The sequence below is a fragment of the Bombina bombina genome, chromosome 7 (assembly GCF_027579735.1).
Source record: "Bombina bombina isolate aBomBom1 chromosome 7, aBomBom1.pri, whole genome shotgun sequence".
In the NCBI taxonomy this organism is placed as follows: Eukaryota; Metazoa; Chordata; class Amphibia; order Anura; family Bombinatoridae; genus Bombina; species Bombina bombina.
Window position 1 is genome coordinate 338,670,544 of NC_069505.1, and position 23,874 is coordinate 338,694,417.

At 37.2% G+C, this 23,874-nt stretch overlaps 1 protein-coding gene across 1 annotated transcript in view; it reads right to left on the reverse strand.

Annotated features, from left to right (window-relative positions):
* The window catches only part of PSMD6 (proteasome 26S subunit, non-ATPase 6), a 179,988-nt gene that overhangs the window by 42,657 nt on the left and 113,457 nt on the right, over window positions 1–23,874 (reverse strand). The window contains 3 exon segments of the mRNA XM_053720999.1: window positions 16,161–16,306; window positions 18,381–18,409; window positions 18,412–18,585. Coding sequence (XP_053576974.1) covers window positions 16,161–16,306; window positions 18,381–18,409; window positions 18,412–18,585 — 349 coding nt within the window.

Below are 23,874 nucleotides of genomic sequence, written 5' to 3' on the forward strand. Positions count from 1 at the left end.
CGAACAAGATCTGCATACCAAAACCTATGGTGCCATGCTGGAGCCACCAGCAACACAAACGATTGTTCCATGATGATTCTGGAAATCACTCTTGGAGGAAGAACTAGAGGCGGGAAAATATAAGCAGGTTAATAACACCAAGGAAGTGTCAGCGCACCCACTGCTTCCGCCTGAAAATCCCTGAACCTGGACAGGCATCTGGAAAGTCTCTTGTTTAGATGAGAGGCCATCAGATCTATCTGTGGCAGACCCTATATCTTGAACAATCTGAGAAAACACATCTGGATAGAGGAACCACTCCCCAGGATGTAAAGTCTGACGGCTGAGATAATCCGCCTCCCAATGTCTATATCTGGGATATGCATCGCAGAAATTAGAAAGGAGCTGGATTCCGCCCAAGCAAGTATCCGAGATACTTCTTCATAGCTTGTGGACTGTGAGTCCAACCCTGCTGATTGACAAATGTCACTGTATGTGATATTGTCTGTTTGAAAATAAATGAAGAGTTCTCTCTTCAACAAAGGCCAAAACTGAAGAGCTCTGAGAATAGCACGGAGATCTAAAATATTAAATGGTAATCTCGCCTCTTGAGATTTCCAAAACCCCTTGTGCTGTCAGAGATCCCCAAACAGCTCCCCAACCTGAAAGACTTGCGTCTGAAGAGATCATAGTCCAGGTTAGCCGAACAAAGAAGCCCCTTGAACTAAACACTGGTGATTTACCACCACGTCAGAGTGTGTCAAATATTGGGATTTAAGGATATTAATTGAGATATCTTAATATAACCCCTGAACCATGGATTGCAGCAAACAAAGCTGGAGAGGTCTCATGTGAGAACGAGCAAAGGGAAATGCGTCCAATGCTGCAGTCATGAGACCTAAATTTTCCATGCATATAACCACTGAAGGAAATGACAGACTGAAGGTGCCGACAGACTGCAACCACTTTCAAACGTCTCTTGTCTGTTAGAGACAGTCATGGACACTGAATCTATCTGGAAACCTAAAAAAGGTGACCCTAAGTCTGAGGAATCAAGAAACTCTTTGGTAAATTGATCCTCCAACCATGTTTCCGAAGAAACAACACTGGTTAATTAGTGTGAGATTCTGCAGAATGGAGGACTGAGCTAGTACCAATATCATCCAAATAAGGAAACACCGCAATACCCTGCTCTCTGGTTTCCATAAAACAGGGCACCAAAAACTGAAAGAAAAAAAAAAAAAAAAAAAAGGATTCTTTGAGCGGCTGCTAATCTATAAATGGAAAAGCAACGAATTGGTAACGCTTGTCTAGAAAAGAGAATCTCAGGAACTGATAATGATCTGAATGAATCAGAATATAAAGATATACATCCTGCAATTCAATATGGACCTAAAATGTCCTTGCTGAATAAAAGGCAGAATAGTCCTAAAGACACCATTTGAAAATTGGTATTCTTACATAACGATTCAAAATTTTCAGATCCAGAATTGGTTTGAATGAAATTTCCTTCTTTGAGACAAAGAATAGATTTGAATAAAAAAAAACAGACCTTGTCGCTGAAAATTAACTGGCATGACTACCCCTGAAACTCCAGGTCTGAAACACACTTCAGGAAAGCCTGAGAATTAACTGGATTTGCTGGGATACGTGAGAAAAAAAACATCTTCTCACAGGAGGATTTATTCAGAATCCTATTCGAAACCCCTGAGAGTCAATACTCTGAAACCATTGATTTGGACCGAATTATCTATAATTTTCTTGAAAAAAAACCTTAATCTGCCCCCTACCAGTTGAGCAGGAATGAGAGTCGCACCTTCATGCGGACTTAGGGGCTGGCTTTTTGGTTTCTTAAATGGGTTGGATTTATTTCATTTAAAGAAAGTTTCCAAATGGAAACAGATTCCATAGGGAAGGATTAGGTTTTTGTTCCTTATTGAAAAAAAGAACAAAAACAATTTAGAAGCTTAATATTTACCTTTAGGTCTCTTATTACCTTGGAAAGACGAAATAGCAATCTAGACTTAAAAAGTCATAACAATCCAAGATTTAAGCCTCAAACTGTTTTAGCTAAGAATAGCTATAGACATAGATCTAACATCAATCTTAATGATATCAAAAAAAGGCATCAGAACCGATTAGTATGTTGCAGAAAGCGAACAATACTAAATAAATCAGAATCCATTTCTTGTTGCGCTAAATCGCCAACAAAAAAGTTGATGCAGCTGCAACATCAGCCAAAGAAAATGCAGGCCTGAGACGACCTGAATATAAATAAATTTTCCTTAGATAAGATTCAAGTCTCCTATCTAAAAGAACTTAAGTATTATCTTCCATAGGGATAGAGGTACATTCAGCAAGACTAGAAATAGCCCCAACAAGTTGAGGATCTTTTCCCAAAACTCTATAGAAATTGCTGGTAAAAAGATAAAAAAATGAATTTTATTTTTTTAAAAACTTCGAAGAAGGAATAAAATAAGTACCCCGCTAATTCCATTCCTTAGAAATCATAAGAGAAATAGCATCAGGAACGGAAAAAACCTCTGGAGCAATCACAGAAGGTTTAAAAAACAGAATTTACTAGTTCTAATATCAAGAGCACTAGTTTCCATGATATCCAAAATAATTAACACCTTTTTTTAACAAAGAACGAAAATACTTAATTTTAAATAAATAAGTATATTTGCTAGTGTCAATATCTGAGGAAAGATCTTCTAAATCAGATAGATCCTCATCAGAAAAGGATAATTCATTACATTGTCGGTCATTTGAAATTTCGGCAACCTTATGAGAAGTTTTAAAAGACCTTTATAATAATTAGAAGGCAGAATAGCAGACAAAAGCCTTCTGAATAGAATCAGAAACAAATTCTTAAAATTTCATAGGTATAAACATGTACATTAAAAGTTGAAAGAACCACAACAGTAAATGTACTATAAACTGATGGATACAATATCTGCATGTAAAAAGTTTATCATACAATGACATTCAGAAATATAATGCACTTAGCTTTAGTAGTACCGACATCAGGCAGCAAAGTTCCAACAGATACTTCTGAGGCAGGATCAGATTGAGACATCTTGCAAAATGTAAAAAAAGAAAACAACATATAAAGCAAAAATTGTCAATTTCCTTAAATGACAGTTTCAGGAATGGGAAAAAAATGCAAATAGCATAGCCCTCTGACATAGAAAAAGGCAAGAGGCAAAAGCAATGGGGCAAATAAATATTGAAAAAGATTTAGCGCCAAGAATGACGCACAACGTAACTGAATTTTTTTTTGGCGCCAACCATGTCTGGAAATGACACACTCGCGTCACTAACGACGCAACCCTGTGTGAACTTCTGCGTCAATTACTACGCGGGAAATTACGAACTTGCATCAACGGACGTGCCTTTCGCACCAAAAATTCCGCAATAACGTGTAGCATTTGGCGCACCCGCGAGCCTAAGTCAGCCCGCAATTTGAAATAAAATAGTCAATTGAAAAGACTAAACCCCAGGTAAGACAAATATTTCTTAATATTAACTTCCCCAAATATGAAACTCACAGTCTGCAAAAAGGAAATACATGAACCCGACTCATGGCAAATATAAGTACAATACATATATTTAGAACTTTATATAAATGCATAAAGTGCCAAACCATAGCTGAGGTGTCTTAATTAATAAAAACATACTTACCAAAAAGACACCCATCCACATATAGCAGATAGCCAAACCAGTACTGAAACAGTTATCAGTAGAGGTAACGGTATATGAGAGTATATCGTCGATCTGAAAAGGGAGGTAGGAGATGAATCTCTACGACCTACAACAGAGAACCTATGAAATAGACCCCCGTTAGGAAAATAATCGTATTCAATTGTGATATTCCCTTCACATCCCTCTGACATTCGCTGTACTCTGAGAGGAATCGGGCTTCAACAATGCTGAGAAGCGCATATCAACGTAGAAATCTTAGCACAAACTTGCTTCACCACCTCCATAGGAGGCAAAGTTTGTAAAACTGAATTGTGGGTGTGATGAGGGGTGTAATTTATAGGCATTTTGAGGTTTGGGAAACTTTGCCCCTCCTGGTAGGAATGTATATCCCATACGTCACTAGCTCATGGACTCTTGCCAATTACATGAAAGAAATTCAATTAAAAACAGGGGCACTTTAATTCATCAAAATTTACATTTCATTTGTGTTGTGAAAATACTTACCTTTTCGTCTTGACAGTCGCTGCATCGCTTCCTCCACCCGTCGCAAAGCTGGAGCGGCTATCAAGATTAAAAGTTAAGTATTTTCACAACACAAGTGAAATGTAAATATTTATGAATTAAAGTGCCCCTGTTTTTAATTGAATTTTTAAAAAACGGGCACTTTATCATCAAAATTTACATTCACTTTAAGCAAAGATGACAAAAGAACAATTAATAATAGGAGTAAATTAGAAAGTTTCTTAAAATTGCATGCTCTATCTGAATCATTAAAGAAAAATTTGGGTTTAGTGTCCCTTTAATGTTGTCCCATTTTCATTACATTTAGATTAGAAAATTGAAAATTTCTGATTCTTGGAACTTAAAATGTACCCTGCTGCCTTCTCAAACCTAACTGTTACATATCTTTCTCTGATTGGCTTTTATCTAATAGCTGCAAAACAATGCATTTTTTAATTTTTTTTGAATAAAGGTTTTTTTATTAAGGTATTTAGCATAATACTAGTCACATATAAACAACAAAACAAGTTATTTCAAGATGAGTATAACATACAGCAGTAATACATCATGATAAATTCTCCAAGAGCAAATATAACCTAGCGCATTACTAGCATAATTTGGATATATAGATGGTAGGATTTGCTTTGATACCTTATTTTATTTTTTACTGAATGTTATTATAGTACCTCTTTAGTGAAGCATTCTGTCCTTTAGTAGGATACTTTCATCTGACATAAGTGGAATAAGGAATCCAACTGAGAGGTACCTTCTTCCCCCTATGAGAAGCGTAATACCCTATGTAGTATGATTATCTTTATTGAGAGAGATATATTTGTTTTCTCTGCGAGATATATGATGAGGGAGGTATTAGCATTAAACTACGTATTAATACCGCTAGATGATTCACTAAACTGAGTGAATATTAATAAGGAGGGGGGGGGGGATGGGGAAACGGAGCCTCCCAAGATGGCAAGTTCCTATGATATGGGGTTGAAGATTATAGAGCATGAGCTTCATGCAAGCAACATAGGTGTCCGGAATGCACATTGGGAGTCATATAAATAAGGAAACTGCAAGCTGACATTGTGAAACTTTGGGTACATTGACATAGGCTAGCACATACCACATACCTCACCTATATCTATGGCAACATACTACGTGGGGTGAACACATGTCAGTCATAGTGCAAAATTTCTATCTCGGCATAATGCAGTGTTTGAAAAAATGAATTTTTAAGCTTGAACTCCCTCAAAGTGAAGCTGCCATCCCAATGAGGCTACACAGGGGGTGAGATCCATATAGCATACCATGACAATATAGTAAGGACTAGCTCTAAATATGTACAGTATGTGTGTACTAAACATCCCGACCATTGGTAAACATAGCTGCTTGTGTAATATCTAAAGTGAGATCATATGGCTATACTCATATATGTACATTGATAGTAAATGAGATTTACTCCATTTTAGACCCTGAGAGAGTGTGGTAGGTGAAATTGATTTAAAAATGTTCAGTTATCTAAGTGTGAGTCACAGACGCCATTTCGGCCGCCAACAGCGCCCCTCAAACACAAAATAACTTGACCCACATCAGTCAGGATCTATCGACCACATCAACTAGATGCTATCTGTCTACAGAAAAGGCCCTATGACCTACCCGTGTGACCTATAAGTGCAGTAAACCCCCATGCTAACTCAGTATTCCAGCTGCAGTATCCCCATGTTGTATAAATATGAACTAGACTATTTAATACATATTGAGATTACCCATGTTTGAGACACATATAAATAAAGTATAAAAATAAATAACAAAACTTGTAAGAAGAAAAAGAAGATATTGTGCGAGATACAAGTTACTAACAGGAACACAAATATAATGACTAATGAGAGGCCTGGCTCTAAGGTTATAACACTCCGTACAGCTAACTTATTAAAAAACTTGCTAAGTGTGAGTATTTTTGCTGTCTTTAAGTTCTTGGGCAGAGATGGAGGACAACATGGATCCAGAGGTTCAGTTCTATATTTGATGTAGCGGGCCATTGTGCTGGTGCCTTTCTTTTGCGCTATGTGGATATGCACTAAGGCTAAAAGAGTAACAAGGGTGTTGCGCTTTACACACAAGCATGTGATTTAACTTTACTTTAAACGGGGCGTGTATGTGGAACCATTTTAACACCCTGTAGTAACATAGAACATATATAGATAGTGTAAAATTGCTAGAGATGTAACATGTTTTATGGAGCTGTATAGGACATCCTTAACAAATACTCATGAAGAACTATTTTGATTTCCCTAATTTCACATTACAGTTTAAATATACATACACGACACAAGTTAGTTACATTTGAGTTAGTGACCCCTGTATATGCTATGAGGTTAATGGGAGAGTACAGTAGATGTGAAAGCCCCACACATTATCGGATATGGTATCATCGTAATAGGAAACCGCACAGAACTCTCTGAAAGCATCATGACATATCTAATTGTGTTGTTGTAGGCCCAGCCGGGCCAATCAAGCTAAATATTTTACCATGTGAAGTCTCATATAGTCACGTACCACAAAACATAAGTACAGAGAAATACTCCCATTAGGATTGAAGTAGAACATTTAGTGTGGATAAGTTTAGTGTTCCAGACATGTGGCATCATAACATAGATTGCGACAAACATATGTGGGTCCCAGCTCACAAGTCCTTAATGTCAGTTTGTGCTGTAATCGGTAGCCCTGTTTCTTATCCGATGCCCTCTGCGGGTGTAGCTCCCACCTCAGACTTCTGTACTGTAAGAAAGGGCACGTAGAGCCAGTTACCCCGGCCCCACACTACCCTTCCATGACTCAGACTTGAAGGGTTGTGGAGATCTATCCGTCCAGATAGAGGGAAGCTTAGATCAGCCATGTGTATCAACTGGTGTGGTGTCACTCTCCTGGAGCCCTCTGCATATGCGCTCACCTCCGCCTCTTTAAATATTCCCGGCATGGTGCAGTGAAGTTTCGGCATTCTCATGCTATTCTGTGATCTCTCACCGTCTGATCCGTAACGGTGCTCACACCCTCCTGCCGTGAGATCAGCTGTTTTCGAAAGTGCATAACTTTCCGATACATGTGGAGATTGCGATCGGGTTTCCATGTTGAGACCAAAGCTGTCGCCACCATCTTGCCTGCCATGTGCAGTACAGAGCTGTTCACAGAGTTGCGCTAATAGCTGGCTGATCAAGGAAAAGTGATCGTCCAGAATTTTAAAAGCATTATCCTCAAACTTGTGCAGCGCAGCCTCCCGGTCCATTTTAGTAGATAGAAAGAGTAGAGAGCTTCACAAATGTTAAAGGGGATCTTATCCTCACCGCTTAATGATAAGTTGAAGGCCCCAGGTCGTAACGTCCCTTCGATACCTCCACAGCCTAAAGTTCAAAATCTGCTGTCCAATTGGGCTGTCCTTAGTTTCTGCACATTTAAGCCCATTTAGTCTGCTCCAGAATAAGGATTTATATATATTTAATTAGGTGTATCAGGAGAGCTCTAAGCTTACACGTCTGCTCCCTTGCTGCCAGGCTCCGCCCCCCAAAACAATGCATTTTATACTAAAATTATGACCATGACTAGCTTTGTTGTCTGCAGGCAAAAGTCCAGATTGGCCCCTCCAAATAGGGCAAATGGTGGGTGGCGTTAGCTACTGGAAAACAACCGCAGTAAAAAGAATGTCAAAATATGTTTAAAAAAAATTTAAAAAATAAACCCAATTGGTTATTCTACAGCAACACAACAGAAAAAGTATTGTAATTACGTGTTTACTGTCCCTTTAAGGCTGATAATACATAGTGAATTTTTATGTACTTATCCATTGTTTTTAATAAATCCATACTCTAACTACATATAGTTTTGGATCAATAGCAGTTACACTGAGACTTGAGTTAACTGGGAGACTCTGAAGCCCCAGTGAGCAAATACACAGGGCTTGACTGGTGTCACAGGTTTAAGACCTTACATTTGGAATATTGCTTGTATTTCAAGTGTGATACACTATGTGGTGCCCTCTGTTTGCTCAATACAACTTTTATCATGTCCATAATTTGATGATGATACAGCAGCAAATCATGTGCATGCAGTAAGAATATTCCCAGGAGAAGAAAACAAAGGCTAACAGCTTATAACTGTATTGGCAGTTGGTAGTGTTAGAAAAAAAATATTACAAAAAGCACTATTTTTATAAGCATGTATACTGTAAAATTATTTTAATGGTGCTTGAGATGCACTTTTTAAGTGCATTTCAAACTCAATTTTGGTGTCTACTTAAAGTGAAGGTCCATTTTGATGAATTAGTGCCCGGTTTTTAATAAACCTATTAAAAACAAGGGCACTTGAATTTATCAAAATTGACATTTCACCGTTTTCTTCAAAAACGTACCTTTTAATCCTGGCAGCCGCTCCAGCACTTCCTCCGCCCGTCGCAAGCCGTCTTCGCGGGTCCAAAATGATGAATACGGCTTCCTCCAATCACAGCGTTGCATCAGGCCAAGATTCCACGGGGGGGGGAAGCTGTGATTGGAGAAAGCCCGATTCGTCATTTCTGATGTCTGCAGAGGATTGTGACGGCCGGGGGAATCGCTGGAGCGGCATTGAGGATTAAAAGTTTTTTTAAGAAAACAGTGAAATGTCAATTTTGATGAATTAAAGTGCCCTTGGTTTTAATAGGTTTACTAAAAAACCAGGCACCAATTCATCAAAATGGACCTTCACTTTAGGGAACCTGAAACGTTTTGCCAGCTGCAATCAAGGTGTAAGGACTTTACAGAGAAATTGAACTGAACTGCTTCTTGGTGAGAGCACCATGCGTATGTATCTGCTTAAAATAGTACCGTTAATTTGTTTTGTAGGAGCAAAACAACGTAACAGGATAACGCTATACCACAGCAAGGTAAATAGACTGCATCATCCAAGTCTGCCAAAGACAGTATTAATTAAGGAATTTTTTTTTTAGTGTAAAGCAAAAACAGACTACAAATTAACTAAATGAGCAAAAGACCCTTGGAAGTCTCAGTATAAACAGCTCAGCAATATTTTAACCCCTTAAGGACCACAGCACTTTTACATTTTCTGACCATTTGGGACCAGGGCTATTTTTACATTTTTGTGGTGCATGTGTTTAGCTGTAATTTTCCTCTTACTCATTTACTGTACCCACACATTAAATACAGTTTTTCTCGACATTAAATGGACTTTCTAAAGATACCATTATTTTCATCATATCTATTAATTTACTATAAAAAAATATAATATAAAATGATGAAAAAATGGAAAAATAAAAAAAAACTTTTTCTAACTTTAACCCCAAAATCTGTTACACATCTACAACCACCAAAAAAAACAACCAAAATAAATAGTTTATAAATTTTGCCCTGCGTTTATAAATACTTAATTTCCAAAACAATTTTTTTTTTTCAAAATTAGCAATAGTTGCATTGCAACACTGATATCTGTCAGGAATCCCTGAATAACCATTCTAAGTATTGATCTAGGCCCACTTTGGTATATATCATTTTCACCCGTCAAAGTGTGATCAAATAAAAGAATTGTTACATTTTTCACAATTTTAGGTTTCTCACTGAAATTATTTACAAATCCGAGGCATCAATGTAACCCCTTGAAAGCGGTTGGAAGCGATCAGGATCGCTTTCCCCCGCTTGAAACCCCTGAGGACGTACAGGTCACTAACTGACAATTTTTGTAGGAGGTACCCTATACGTCCTTGGTCCTTAAGGGGTTAAACTAAAAAAAAAAAATAATATATATATATATATATATATATATATATATATATATATATATATAATATATATATATATATAAAAACAGTACTGTATTGTTAAAGGGAAACTGAACCCAATTTTTTTCTTTCGTGATTCAGATAGAGCATGCAATTTTTAAACAACTTTCTAATTTACTCCTATTATCAAATTTTCTTCGTTCTCTTGCTTTCTTTATTTGAAAAAGGCATTTTAAGCAATTTTTTTGGTTCAGACCATGGAAAGCACTTGCTTAATGATAGGTGAATTTACCCACCAATCAGCAAGAACAACAGTTGGCCAAGAGTCCATGAGCTAGTGACGTATGGGATATACAATCCTACCAGGAGGGGCAAAGTTCCCAAACCTCAAAATGCCTATAAATATACCGCTCACCACACACATAATTCAGTTTAACGAATAGCCAAGTAGTGGGGTAATAAAGAAAGGAGTAAAAAGCATCAACAAAGGAATTTGGAAATAATTGTGCTTTATACAAAAAAATCATAACCACCATAAAAAAGGGGTGGGCCTCATGGACTCTTGCCAATATGAAAGAAATGAATTTATCAGGTAAGTTCTTACATAAATTATGTTTTCTTTCATGTAATTGGCAAGAGTCCATGAGCTAGTGATGTATGGGATAGCAATACCCAAGATGTGGAACTCCACGCAAGAGTCACTAGAGAGGGAGGGATAAAAATAGCCATTTTCCGCTGAAAAAATTAATCCACAACCCAAAATATAAGTTTAATCTCATAAATGAAAGGAAAAAACTTAATCAAAAGCAGAAGAATCAAACTGAAACCCGCTGCCGGAAGAACTTTTCTACCAAAAACTGCTTCGAAGAAGCAAATACATCAAAACGGTAGAATTTAGTAAATGTATGCAAAGAAGACCAAGTTACTGCTTTGCAAATCTGATCAACTGAAGCTTCATTCTTAAAAGCCTACGAAGTAGAGACTGATCTAGTAGAATGAGCTGTAATTCTCTGAGACGGGGCTTGACCCGACTCCAAATAAGCTTGATAAATCAAAAGCTTTAACCACAAAGCCAAGGAAACAGCAGAAGCCTTCTGACCTTTCCTAGAACCAGAAAATATAACAAATAGACTAGAAGTCTTCCTGAAATCTTTAGTAGCTTCAACATAATATTTCAAAGATCTTACCACATCCAAATTATGTAAGGATCTCTCCAAAGAAAGAGATGGCCAAAAGAAACAACACTTTCCAAGAAAGTAGTTTAATGTCCAAAGAATGCATAGGCTCAAACGAAGGAGCCTGTAAAGTCTTCAAAACAAAATTAAGACTCCAAGGAGGAGAGATTGATTTAATGACAGGCTTGATACGAACCAAAGCCTGAAAAAAAACAATGAATATCAGGACATTTAGCAATCTTTCTGTGAAATAAAACAGAGATTTGTCCTTTTAAGGAACTTGCAGACAAACCTTTATCCAAACCATCCTGAAGAAACTGTAAAATTCTAGGAATTCTAAAAGAATGCCAAGAGAAATTATGAGAAGAACACCATAAAATGTAAGTCTTCCAAACTCGATAATAAATCTTTCTAGAAACAGATTTACAAGCCTGCAACATATTATTATTAATCACTGAGTCAGAGAAACCTCTATGACTAAGCACTAAGCGTTCAATCTCCATATCTTCAAATTTAATGATTTGAGATCCTGATGGAAAAACGGACCTTGAGATAGGTCTGGCCTTAGTGGAAGTGGCCAAGGTTGGCAACTGGACATCCAAACAAGATCCGCATACCAAAACCTGTGAGGCCATGCTGGAGCTACCAGCAGCACAAATTATTGCTCCATGATGATATTGTAGATTACTCTTGGAAGAAGAACTAGAGGCGGGAAAATATAAGCAGGTTGATAACACCAAGGAAGTGTCAATGCATCCACTGCTTCCGCCTGAGGATCCCTGGACCTGGACAGGTACCTGGGAAGTTTTTTGTTCAGATGAGATGCCATCAGATCTATTTCTGGAAGCCCCCACATCTGAACAATTTGAGAAATCACATCTGGGTGGAGAGACCATTCTACCATACTATGGTGATCTAACCACCAAGTCAGAGAAGTCGAACATTGGGATTTTAAAGATATAATTGTGATATCCTTGTATAATCCCTGCACCATTGGTTCAGCATACAAAGCTGGAGAGGTCTCATATGTAAACGAGCAAAGGGGATCACGTCCGATGCTGCAGTCATGAGACCTAAAACTTCTATGCACATAGCTACTGAAGGGAATGACTAAGACTGAAGTTTCCGACAGGCTGCAACCAATTTCAAACGTCTCTTGTCTGTTAGAGACAAAGTCATGGACACTGATTCTATCTGGAAACCTAAAAAGGTTACCCTTGTCTGAGAATTCAAAGAACTTTTTGGTAAATTGATCCTCCAACCATGTCTTCGAAGAAACAACACTAGTTGATTTGTGTGAGATTCTGCAGAACGTAAAGACTGAGCGAGTACTAAGATATCGTCCAAATAAGGAAATACCACAATACCCCGCTCTCTGATTACAGAGAGTAGGGCACCTAGAACCTTTGAAAAGATTCTTGGAGCTGTCACTAGGGCAAAAGGAAGAGCAACAAATTGGTAATGCTGGTCTAGAAAAGAGAATCTCAGGAACTGATAGTGATCTGGATGAATCGGAATATAAAGATATGCATCCTGTAAGTCTATTGTGGACATATAATGCCCTTGCTGAAAAAAAGGCAGAATAGTCCTTATAGTTACCATTTTGAAAGTTTGTACTCTTACATATTGATTCAAAATCTTTAGATCCAAAACTGGTCTGAATGAATTTTCTTTCTTTGGGACAATGAATAGATTTGAATAAAACCCCAAACCATGTTCCTGAAATGGAACTGGCATGATTACCCGATAACTCCAGGTCTGAAACACACTTCAGAAAAGCCTGAGCCTTTACTGGGTTTATCGGAATGCGTGAGAGAGGAAAAAAACTTCACAGGTGGTCTTACTCTGAATCCTATTCTGTACCCCTGAGAGACAATACTCTGAACCAATGATTTTGGACCCGAATTGATCCAAACATCTTTGAAAAATTTTAATCTGCCCCCTACCAGCTGAGCTGGAATGAGGGCCACACCTTCATGCAGACTTGGGGGATGGTTTTGATCTCTTAAATGGCTTGGATTTATTCCAATTTGAAGAAGGCTTCCAATTGGAAGCAGATTCCTTGGGGGAAGGATTAGGTTTCTGTTCCTTATTTTGTCGAAAGGAACGAAAACGGTTAAAAGCATTAGATTTACCCTTAGGTTTTTTTATCCTGAGGCAAAAAAACTCCCTTCCCCCAGTAACAGTTGAAATTATTGAATCCAACTGAGAACCAAATAATTTATTACCTTGGAAAGAAAGAGATAACAATCTGGATTTAGAAGTCATATCAGCATTCCAAGATTTGAGCCACAAAGCTCTTCTAGCTAAAGACATAGATTTAACATCCATTTTGATAATATCAAAAATGGCATCACAAATGAAATTATTAGCATGTTGAATCAACTTAACAATGCTAGACAAATCATGATCAGATACTTGTTGCGCTAAAGTATCCAACCAAAAAGTTGAAGCAGCCGCAACATCAGTCAAAGAAATTGCAGGCCTAAGAAGATGACCTGAATATAAATAAGCTTTCCTTAGATAAGATTCAAGTTTCCTATCTAAAAGGATCTTTAAAAGAAGTACTATCTTCCGTAGGAATAGTAGTACGTTTAGCAAGAGTAGAGATAGCCCCATCAACTTTGGGGATCTTTCCCAAAACTCCAATCTAACTTCTGGCAAAGGATACAATTTTTTAAACCCTGAAGAAGGAATAAAAGAAGTGCCAGGCTCATTCCATTCCTTTGAAATCATATCAGAAATAGCATCAGGAATTGGAAAAACCTCTGGAATAACCACAGGAGGTTTATAAACAGAATTTAAACATTTACTAGTTTTAATATCAAGAGGACTAGTTTCCTCCATATCCAATGTAATCAACACTTCTTTTAACAAAGAACAAATATACTCCAATTTAAATAAGAGGATTTATCAGTGTCAATATCTGAGGCAGGATCTTCTGAATCAGATAGATCCTCATCAGAGAAGGATAATTCAGTATGTTGCTGGTCATTTGAAATTTCATCAACCTTATGAGAAGTTTTAAAAGACCTTTTACGTTTATCAGAAGGCGGAATGGCAGACAAAGCCTTCTGAATAGAATCAGAAATAAATTCTTTTAAATTTACAGGTATATCTTGTGCATTACATGTTGAAGGAACAGCAACAGGTAATGAACTACTACTGATGGATACATTTTCTGCATGTAAAAGTTTATCATGACAACTATTACAAACCACAACTGGAGATATAATCTCCATAAGTTTACAACAAATGCACTTAGCTTTGGTAGAACTTTTATCAGGCAGCAGGGATCCAACAGTGAATTCTGAGACAGGAACAGATTGAGAAATCTTGCAAATGTAAGAGAAAAAAAAAACAACATATAAAGCAAAATTATCAATTTCCTTATATGGCAGTTTCAGGAATGGGAAAATATGCAAACAGAATAGCCCTCTGACATAGAAAAAGGCAAGAGGCAAATAGGAATGGGGTCTAAAATAATTAAAATATTTGGCGCAAAGTATGACGCACAACAGAAAAATATTTTTTGGCGCCAAAAAACGTCTGGAAACGACACTCGCGTCATAGATGACGCAACCTTGTGAAAGGACCCAGCGTCAACTATGACGCCGGAAATGACGAATTTGCGTCAACGAACGTAACTTGGCACCAAATAAATCTCGCGCCAAGAATGACACAATAAACTTAAGCATTTTGCGCCCTCGCGAGCCTAATTCTGTCCGCGAATATGAAAAATGACAGTCAATTGAATAAAGACTACACCCCAGGTAAGAAATAAAATTTCTAAAAAATGCATTTCCCAGATATGAAACTGACAGTCTGCAAAAAGGAAATATACTGAAACCTGGCAAATATAAGTACAAAACATATATTTAAAACTTTACATAAATACATAAAGTGCCAAACCATAGCTGAGAGTGTCTTAAAGGGACACTGAACCCAAATTATTTTCTTTCGTGATACAGATAGAGCATGCAATTTTAAGCAACTTTCTAATTTACTCCTATTATCAAATTTTCTTCATTCTCTTTGTATCTTTATTTGAAATGAAAGAATGTAAGTTTAGATGCCATACATTCTTGTTGAACAACCTGGGTTGTCCTTGCTGATAGGTGGATAAATTCATCCACCAATAAAAGAGTGCTGTCCAGAGTACTGAACCAACAAAACCAAAAAAGCTTAGATGCCTTCTTTTTCAAATAAAGATAGCAAGAGAAGGAAGAAAAATTAATAGGAGTAAATTAGAAAGTTGCTTAAAATTGCATGCTGTATCTGAATCATGAAAGAAAAAATGTGGGTTCAGTGTCCCTTTAAGTAATGAAAACATACTTACCTGAAGACACCCATCAACATATAGCAGATAGCCAAACCAGTACTGAAACAGTTATCAGTAGAGGTAATGGAATATGAGAGTATATCGTCGATCTGAAAAAGGAGGTAGGAGATGAATCTCTACGACTGATAACAGAGAACCGATGAAATAGATCCCCGTGAGGAAAACCATTGCATTCAATAGGTGATACTCCCTTCACATCCCTCTGACATTCACTGTACTCTGAGAGGAATTAGGCTTCAAAATGCTGAGAAGCGCATATCAACGTAGAAATCTTAGCACAAACTAACTTCACCACCTCCATAGGAGACAAAGTTTGTAAAACTGAATTATGGGTGTGGTGAGGGGTGTATTTATAGGCATTTTGAGGTTTGGGAAACTTTGCCCCTCCTGGTAGGATTGTATATCCCATACGTCACTAGCTCATGGACTCTTGCCAATTACATGAAGGGAATTGGCCGGCATCTAAACTTACATTCTTGCATTTCAATAAAGATACCAAAAGAATGAAAATAATTTGATAATAGGAGTAAATTAAAAAGTTGCTTAAAATTGCATGCTCTATCTGAATCACAATAGAAAAAAAATTGGGTTCAGTGTCCCTTAAATAAAGATGTTTGTTGTCACAAAAAAAAAAATTATCCTAAATTCAATTTGCTGTAGAAAATGGTTATTTTAATAGAAAGAATAAAGCAGGTACCTTTTTGCTTTTTCAGTATTACGTATAATGAGGTCATTATCCATGTAAAACAAGCCAATTCGCAGGAGGTAGAACACTATGTCCAAACGGTGTCCCAAAGCCACGGTTTTATCGTAGGTTTTCCTGAAGGCAGTCAAAGCTCCTTCCTAATGAGTAAGCAAATCACTATTTACATTTTAAGAAATAAACCTTAATTCACAACAACATGCATAGAAAGAAAAATGTCATTAAAGTGATGGTAAATTTAATGTGATTAAAAAACTTATTATTCCATAGTAAGAGTGAAATAGAAATAATTTCCATTTTTTTTTAATATAACATGTTTTATTATTAAAACCTTTTATTTCTCTGCTCTGTTTCTTACTCCTCCCCTTTGCATTTTCTTTTTTTGTAGTGACCCTGAGATGTAAGTGACATTTCCTAATGATTGACAAATAAGCCATTTGAGAAGTCACTTATGCTAGAATACTGTCGTGAGTAAAAACCCACAGTTTACTATCACTTTAAGGAATCACTGAAGCATAAGCTCAGGAGTGTGCACGTTCTGGATCACTTTATGGCAGTAGTTTGCAACAATGCTATCCTATTTCCTGCCATGCAGTGCTCCAGATGCCTACCTAGGTATATTTTCAATAGTGAATATTATGGGAATGAAGCACATTTGACAACAGCGCTGCGGAATCTGTTGGCACTCTACAAATAACCGATAATAATAATCACAACAGAATTAAATTGGAAACTTTTTTTACAATTGTATGCTCTGTCTGAATCACAAAAGAACATTTTTGGGTTTTATAAGATTCTCTTTAAAATAATGTGTCACTATTCCTCCCCCCCCCCCCAAAAAAAAAATAATACACCAGTATTTTTAAATTCAACTCTTCCTTTGTATCCTATGTTGAGCTGTAGCTCCTTTCAATAACAGCATACTGAGGTCAGCTTGGGAGTGTTCATGTGTCTTGAGCACTATATGCTACGAGTGTTTGCAGCAATGTTTTCTAACAATGTTATACATAAGTTCTAAAGACTCATGCACATCCATAAGACTATCTAGGTTTTTTTTTTTTGGTTTTTTTTAATTGTATTCTAAATAGTGAAAATTTATTTTGATATCCACGTCCCTTTAAAAGTCGCAAAACACTTCACGTGTGCTTGAAAATCTATTTAAAAATATGGAAGGAGTTATGAAAGATAGCTTAGTGAACAGACACCACCGGGGCTTTGAAGGGGTTGATCCCCCCCCCCCAAACAGATCTGGGGCATTTTTATAGCTGGACTGGGTTTTATGCTACAACTGTCCAAGAGAAGTGCTTTAAAATAGTCTAAATGCTGACAGACAACGATATCATCATACACATTCCTGACAATATTTCAGCCTGCGATATCTCAAGATAGGCTTTAATAATTTTATGTTGACAGGGCAACTAAATATGTCAGGACAAAGTCATGTCTGATATCACAATAATTCACTGGGTTACACAATGTGATAGGGCATACAAGATAGTGTTTTAAGATAGATTTTTGCCAAATTGTGTTTTAGGAGTTTTAATATTAAATTAAACCTCACAATACCCTGCTCAATTGTGCTGGGTAGTGGCATTAAAGGGATAGTCTACACCAGAATATGTATTGTTTTAAAAGATAGATAATCCCTTTATTACCCATTCCGTAGTTTTGCATAACCAACACAGTTATATTAATATACTTTTACCTTTGTGATTACCTTGTATCTAAGCCTCTACAAACTGCCCCTTATTTCAGTTCTTTTGACAGACTTGCATTTTAGCCAATCAGTGCAGGCTCCTAGGACTTCATGTGTGTGAGCACAGTGTTATCTATATGGCACACATGAACTAACACCCTCTAGTGGTGAAAAACTGTCAAAATGCCCTTGAGCTAAGAGGCGGCCTTCAAGGGCCTTAGAAATTAGCATAGGAACCTCCTAGATTTAGCTTTTAACTAGGAATACCAAGAGAACAAAGCAAAATTGGTGATAGAAGTAAACTGGAAACATTTTTAAAATGACATGCCCTATCTAAATCATGAAAGTTTTGTTTTGGACTAGACTGTCCCTTTAAAAGAATATTCATTAATTTTCTGGGTCCAGTAAAGACTAGAGTGTGCTTTTTTTTTTTTAACCCTTGCGTCCATTGAAAACAAGTCACAGGTTCGCCTGGAGTGGCCCAAATGTGCCAGTCAAACAAAATGCAGCAAGCTCACCTTGTCACCGATCCTACAGAGGTACTCGCTTTGGCCATCATTGCATCTCTAATCTCACTCTCTCCCAAGTTTTTTTCGGCATCCTCAAGCTGAGCATCAAGCTTCTTCAGCTCTTCTTCATTTGCCTTCTTCATCTTGTTCAACAGATCTGTATCGACTTGCCAGTCAACGTGTTTACAAAGACCTTCATAGTAAGGAGCCATGCCTGCAATAGGGTAAAGATGAATTATGAAAGTTACAGCAAAGGGATTAAAACTGCTTCTGATTATAAATGTATATATATATATATATATATATATATATATATATATATTAAAAAAAAAAAAATTAAGTGTCCTAGAAAAATTGAAGAGTACCAAACTTGTTGTTTAGTAGTGACACTAGATTAGTAAAAGGACAATACAGGGAAAAAGGTTCCTGAACAAATAAAAAAAAATTTACTTTTAAATATACAGCCTGGTAAGTGTGGCTATAAATGTTTTTAATTAAATATTAGAAGATAACTATTAGTAGCAGACATTGATTTATCAAGCCCTTCTCCTCCCCATACGACTGCAGGTTCTCCAAGAGAACCTGCAGTCAGTATTTATCAAGCAGGAGTCATCAGACCGATGCTTTTCTACCTTCTACTCCACTCTTCCATAGAGAATTTCAATCTTCCCGGTCTTGTCTGACTGGGAGATTGACAGCTCTTGCCCGTGCGTTATTGGCTGTGCCTGGACATAGCGTTCGCTGCGCAATGGGTACATTCCGGCAGCATATTGCTGCCCGCCAGAGGCGAGCTGGGGCAGACAGGGGTGAATAAGTACGCCCCCTGTCTGCCCTTGCTTGATAAATCTAGTCCATTGAAGCAATTTAGAAGGTTGCATTTTAAAGATGGCATGCCACTGCCAGTAATTAAGCCGGCGCATGAACCAATTCACCTTCGGCACTAACTGGCCCACAGTCAAAGAGGTTATGGTAAACACACTACTCTAGATTTTTTAAGAGCTGGTCCCCTGGATTGCTCATTATTTGCAAAACCCAGCACATGGTAAGAATGAGAGTGTTAAATTGATTTATAGCATGTATTTTGCATGGAGATCTTTTGAAATGTCCTACATAGACAAAATAATTTTCAAACAATTATCTTAACTCCTTCACACCGTTAGGATGTTCCATGCCATCTTACTAGCGCTGGGCTTTAACGCCATTAGGACGGCATGGAATGTCATAAATTCAGCCTTCATCTTTTTACTTATGAAAAATTGGACTGGAGGGCGTTGCCTAGCAGGATAGAAAGTTCCTCATGATCTGATCGCATCGACAGCTGCGTGATTTAAATTTTTCCAGCAAGTGTTTACATCGAACTTCGGTCCGATCTAAGTACTTGCCCCCCGGCATGAAGGGTTAACAAAGGTCCAAGACAAACTCCTGCACTGACCTATGCAATCCCTGTGTATAATGTAATTAGACTTAAGTACATAGTGTGCAATCCAGTACCTCTAATTTAGGTGGAGGAACACGACGACAGAGGTATTTTACAGCAAAAGCCAAACAAAGTAAATAATAAATATATATTGAAAATGTGCTGTATGTTCTTTAATTCAAGGATATTAAAGAGATACTAAACCCAATTTTTTTTTTCATGATTTAGATAGAGCATAACATTTTAAGCAACTTTCTAATGTATTCCAATTATCAATTTTTCTTCATTCTCTTGCTACCTTTATTTGAAAAAAGGCATCTAAGCTAAGGAGCCAGACAATTTTAGGTTCAGCACCCTCGACAGCACTTGTTTATTGGTGTCAGCCAAATGTCAGCCAATCAGCAAGAACAACCCAGGTTGTGAACCAAAAATGGGCTGGCATCTAAACTTACATTCTTGCTTTTCAAATAAAGATAGCAAGAGAATAAAGAAAAATTGATAATAGGAGTAAATTAGCATGCTCCATCTCAGCAGTTCCCAACCTGTGGTAACGCGCACCCTGGTTGGGGTGTACGCAAAAATATTGTTGGTAATGGCAGAAAATGCGGGGAGAGGGTCGGGGGGGGGGCACTCTCAATGGGGCATCAGCTAATAACCATTGTGGAACTGTGGAATGAAGGAGCGCTCAGCCGGAAAGTGACAAGTGAAGTACCTGGCCTGGCATATAGGCAGAAGGGACCCCCTGCACCTGAAAATATGTGGACCGGGTGTGGATAACTCCGGTCCACATAATAATAACACCCTGTGTCACCAGACAGCTTAGCCTCCTGCTCCACCTACCCCAAATAAGTTAATAATAGTCAGTGCCTGTTAAAGGACCAGTCAACACAGTAGAATTGCATAATCAACAAATGCAAGATAAGACAATGCAATAGCACTTAGTCTGAACTTCAAATGAGCAGTAGATTTTTTTTTCTGACAATTTTAAAAGTTATTTTTTTCCACTCCCCCTGTACCATGTGACAGCCATCACCCAATCACAAATGCATACACATACCATGTGACAGCCATCAGCCATTCACAAATGCATACACACTTATTCTTGCACATGCCTCAGTAGGAGCTGGTGACTCAAAAAGTTTTAAATATAAAAAGACTGTGCACATTTTGTTAATGGAAGTAAATTGGAAAGTTGTTTAAAATGACATGCTCTATCTGATAATGAAAGTTTAATTTTGATTGAGTGTCCCTTTAAGTAAAGTACTGCTGCTAGTGCTTGCTTGATTCAGATTGCTTCACTTCCAACCAAAATCGTCCATAGTGGATGGGTGGTTAATATCGATCTGATCTCACTAATTCAAATATTATTTTTATGATCATTACACTGACTCCCCCCCAGGGCCGTGTTTAGGGGCAACCAAGCAGCTGCCAGGGGTGCCAGCCACACAGCAGGGCTCCTCTTGAGAATGAGATCTGAGCTTTAATCCTGTCGATACACGTAGTCGTATAGCTTACCTAACCTATAAAAAAGTGCTTCCTTTATTTTGAGGGATGGGTGGGGTTAATGAAGAGAGGGGGTGGTACTCCTAAATGAAAAGCCTAATCAAGGGGTACAGGAGAGAAAAAAGGGTTGGGAGCCGCTATCTGAATCATGAAAGAAAAAATGTGGGTTCAGGGTTCCTTTAAACCCCCAAAAAAATTAATTGTGTGATTCAGACAGAGAACACCATTTAAAAAAAAGTTCCCAATTTACTTCTATTATCAATTTTGCTTTGTTCCCATGATATTCTGTGTTAAAGAGATACCTAGGTAGGCATCTGGAGCTTTACATGGCAGGATTTATTGTTGCCATCTAGTGCTCTTGCTAATAGATAGCATTCTTGCAAAATGATGCTATTTAGTTCTCCAGAAATGGGCTCTCTCCTAAGCATACGTCCCTGCTTTTTAACAAGAGATACCAAGAGAATGAAGAAAATGTAATAATAGAAGTAAATTAGAAAGTTGTTTAAAATTGTATGCTCTATCGTCTATCGTATTATGAAATAACATTTTTGAGTTTCATATCCCTATAACCCCTAAAGGACCAGCTTTGTAACCCATGGGGATTGAATTTTTAATAGCGCGCACTATTTCCAGTGGCAACCATTTTTTTTTTTTGCTACATATAAAACTACATTTTATAACAGTTTTTAACATGCACACGGACATACACTCGATGTTTGCTTCAATATCAAAACAGTGCTGTACTATAAATGCTGGTGGCAAAAACTATTCTTCAATTTTTTTCTTTTCAGCTAAGGGGCCTGTGGAATAACTTCCTTTATAGTAGTAACATGACCAATAGGAACAGGCGCTCTCTTAAATGGAGGTAATCTCTCCCCTTTTTTAAAAACAGATCAGGAATGTTAGTGACATTTTAGGAGTTGAATCAATCAGTTGTAATGAAGTTGAGCTATAACTTTTTAACAGATATAAAATTCAAACTCCCCACGCTCCACCGTTGACTGCAAAAGTAAATTTCTCTGTGAGCTAAAGGTTTAAATTGTTCACCAATCCCTTTAGCTACAACAAAAGTGCCATATGGGGAGAGTGCCGATTGGAGAACAACAATCATTAGCTCACAGAAAATTTACTTTTGAAGTGGGTGGCGGGAGTGAGGGGAATTTTAATTTTATATGTATATTAAAAAGTTATATCACAACTTCATTACAACTGATTAAACTCCATCTAAAATATCACTAACATTACGGATCAGTTTTTTTTTAAAGAGGAGAGTTTACCATTACTTTAATTCTGTCAGTTACTCGTCTCAACATATTTGATTTATGTAATTGCATTTATGCACTTGAAAATAACTTTTTAGCTAAAATAATAAATATATATATATATATATCATTTAATCTTAACATAAGCAAGTGTACATCATAGTATGGTCACACGAGCATACATCTTCTTAAAGTGAATGTAAATTTTGATGCTGAAGTGCCCGGTTTTTTAAAATTTGATTAAAAACAGGGGCACTTTAATTCATCAAAATTTACATTTCACTCCTGTTGTAAAAAAAGAAAAAAAAAAACTTACCTTTTAATCTTGACAGCAGATCCAGCTTTCTCCACCCGTCGCAAAGCCTCTTCCTGGGTCTAAAATGAGGAATCCGGCTTCCTCCAATCACGGCATTGAATCAGACACTGATTACCCCGGGGGGAAGCCGTGATTGGAGGATGACTTATCCATCATTTCTGACATCAGAAATGGCTTTCGATGACCGAAGGAAGCTGGAGCAGCTGTCAAGTTTAAAAGTTAAGTTTTTTTTCTCCACATGAGTGAAATGTAAATTTTGATGAATTAAAGTGCCCCTGTTTAAAAAAAAAAATTAAAATTAAAAACGGGCACTTTAGCATCAAAATTTACATTCAATTTAAGGGGTCACTAAAGTAAAAATTAAACTTTCATGATCATCATCATTTAAAATTTGCAGTTTTGAGATACTTTCAAATCCAATTTAGGTCCACTATCAAGCTGTGCACAGGCTTTTTATATGCACATGTTTTGAGGCACCAGTGAGTGAGCATATGCAATAGTTCAAAATGTATTAATGAGTCTGAAGGCAACATGTTACAGGGGTCTGGCAAATTAAAGGAAATTTTGAAATGTATCAGAAAACAAAATCTTCAGTATATGTAGGTATACAACAGGCAAAAACAGCTATGTAAAATGCAAATGTAAAAGGTAATGGACATATTTGTAAACAATCTAATACACTCCAGCAGGTAAAATGGATAATTAATAACAAATTAAAAGGGGAGTAACCTGTTGGGAAACCGCCCCTTTAAGTCACAATCTAATATGTGTACTATTATATAATTAAAAGATTACACAAAATATATTAGTAACTAAGAGTGAAACGGGGGTGTGCATTAATAACTAAAATAAACCAATGGGAAATAAAATATTTAGGTCCCGTTTTCCACTGTATATCTACAGTATATAAAACCAAGGATTTTATAGTGAGCAGCCTACACTATGGTTTCTATTATAACAAAGTGACAGGGGCCTGGAGGTGTCAGTGAGGGAGGCCCATGACTC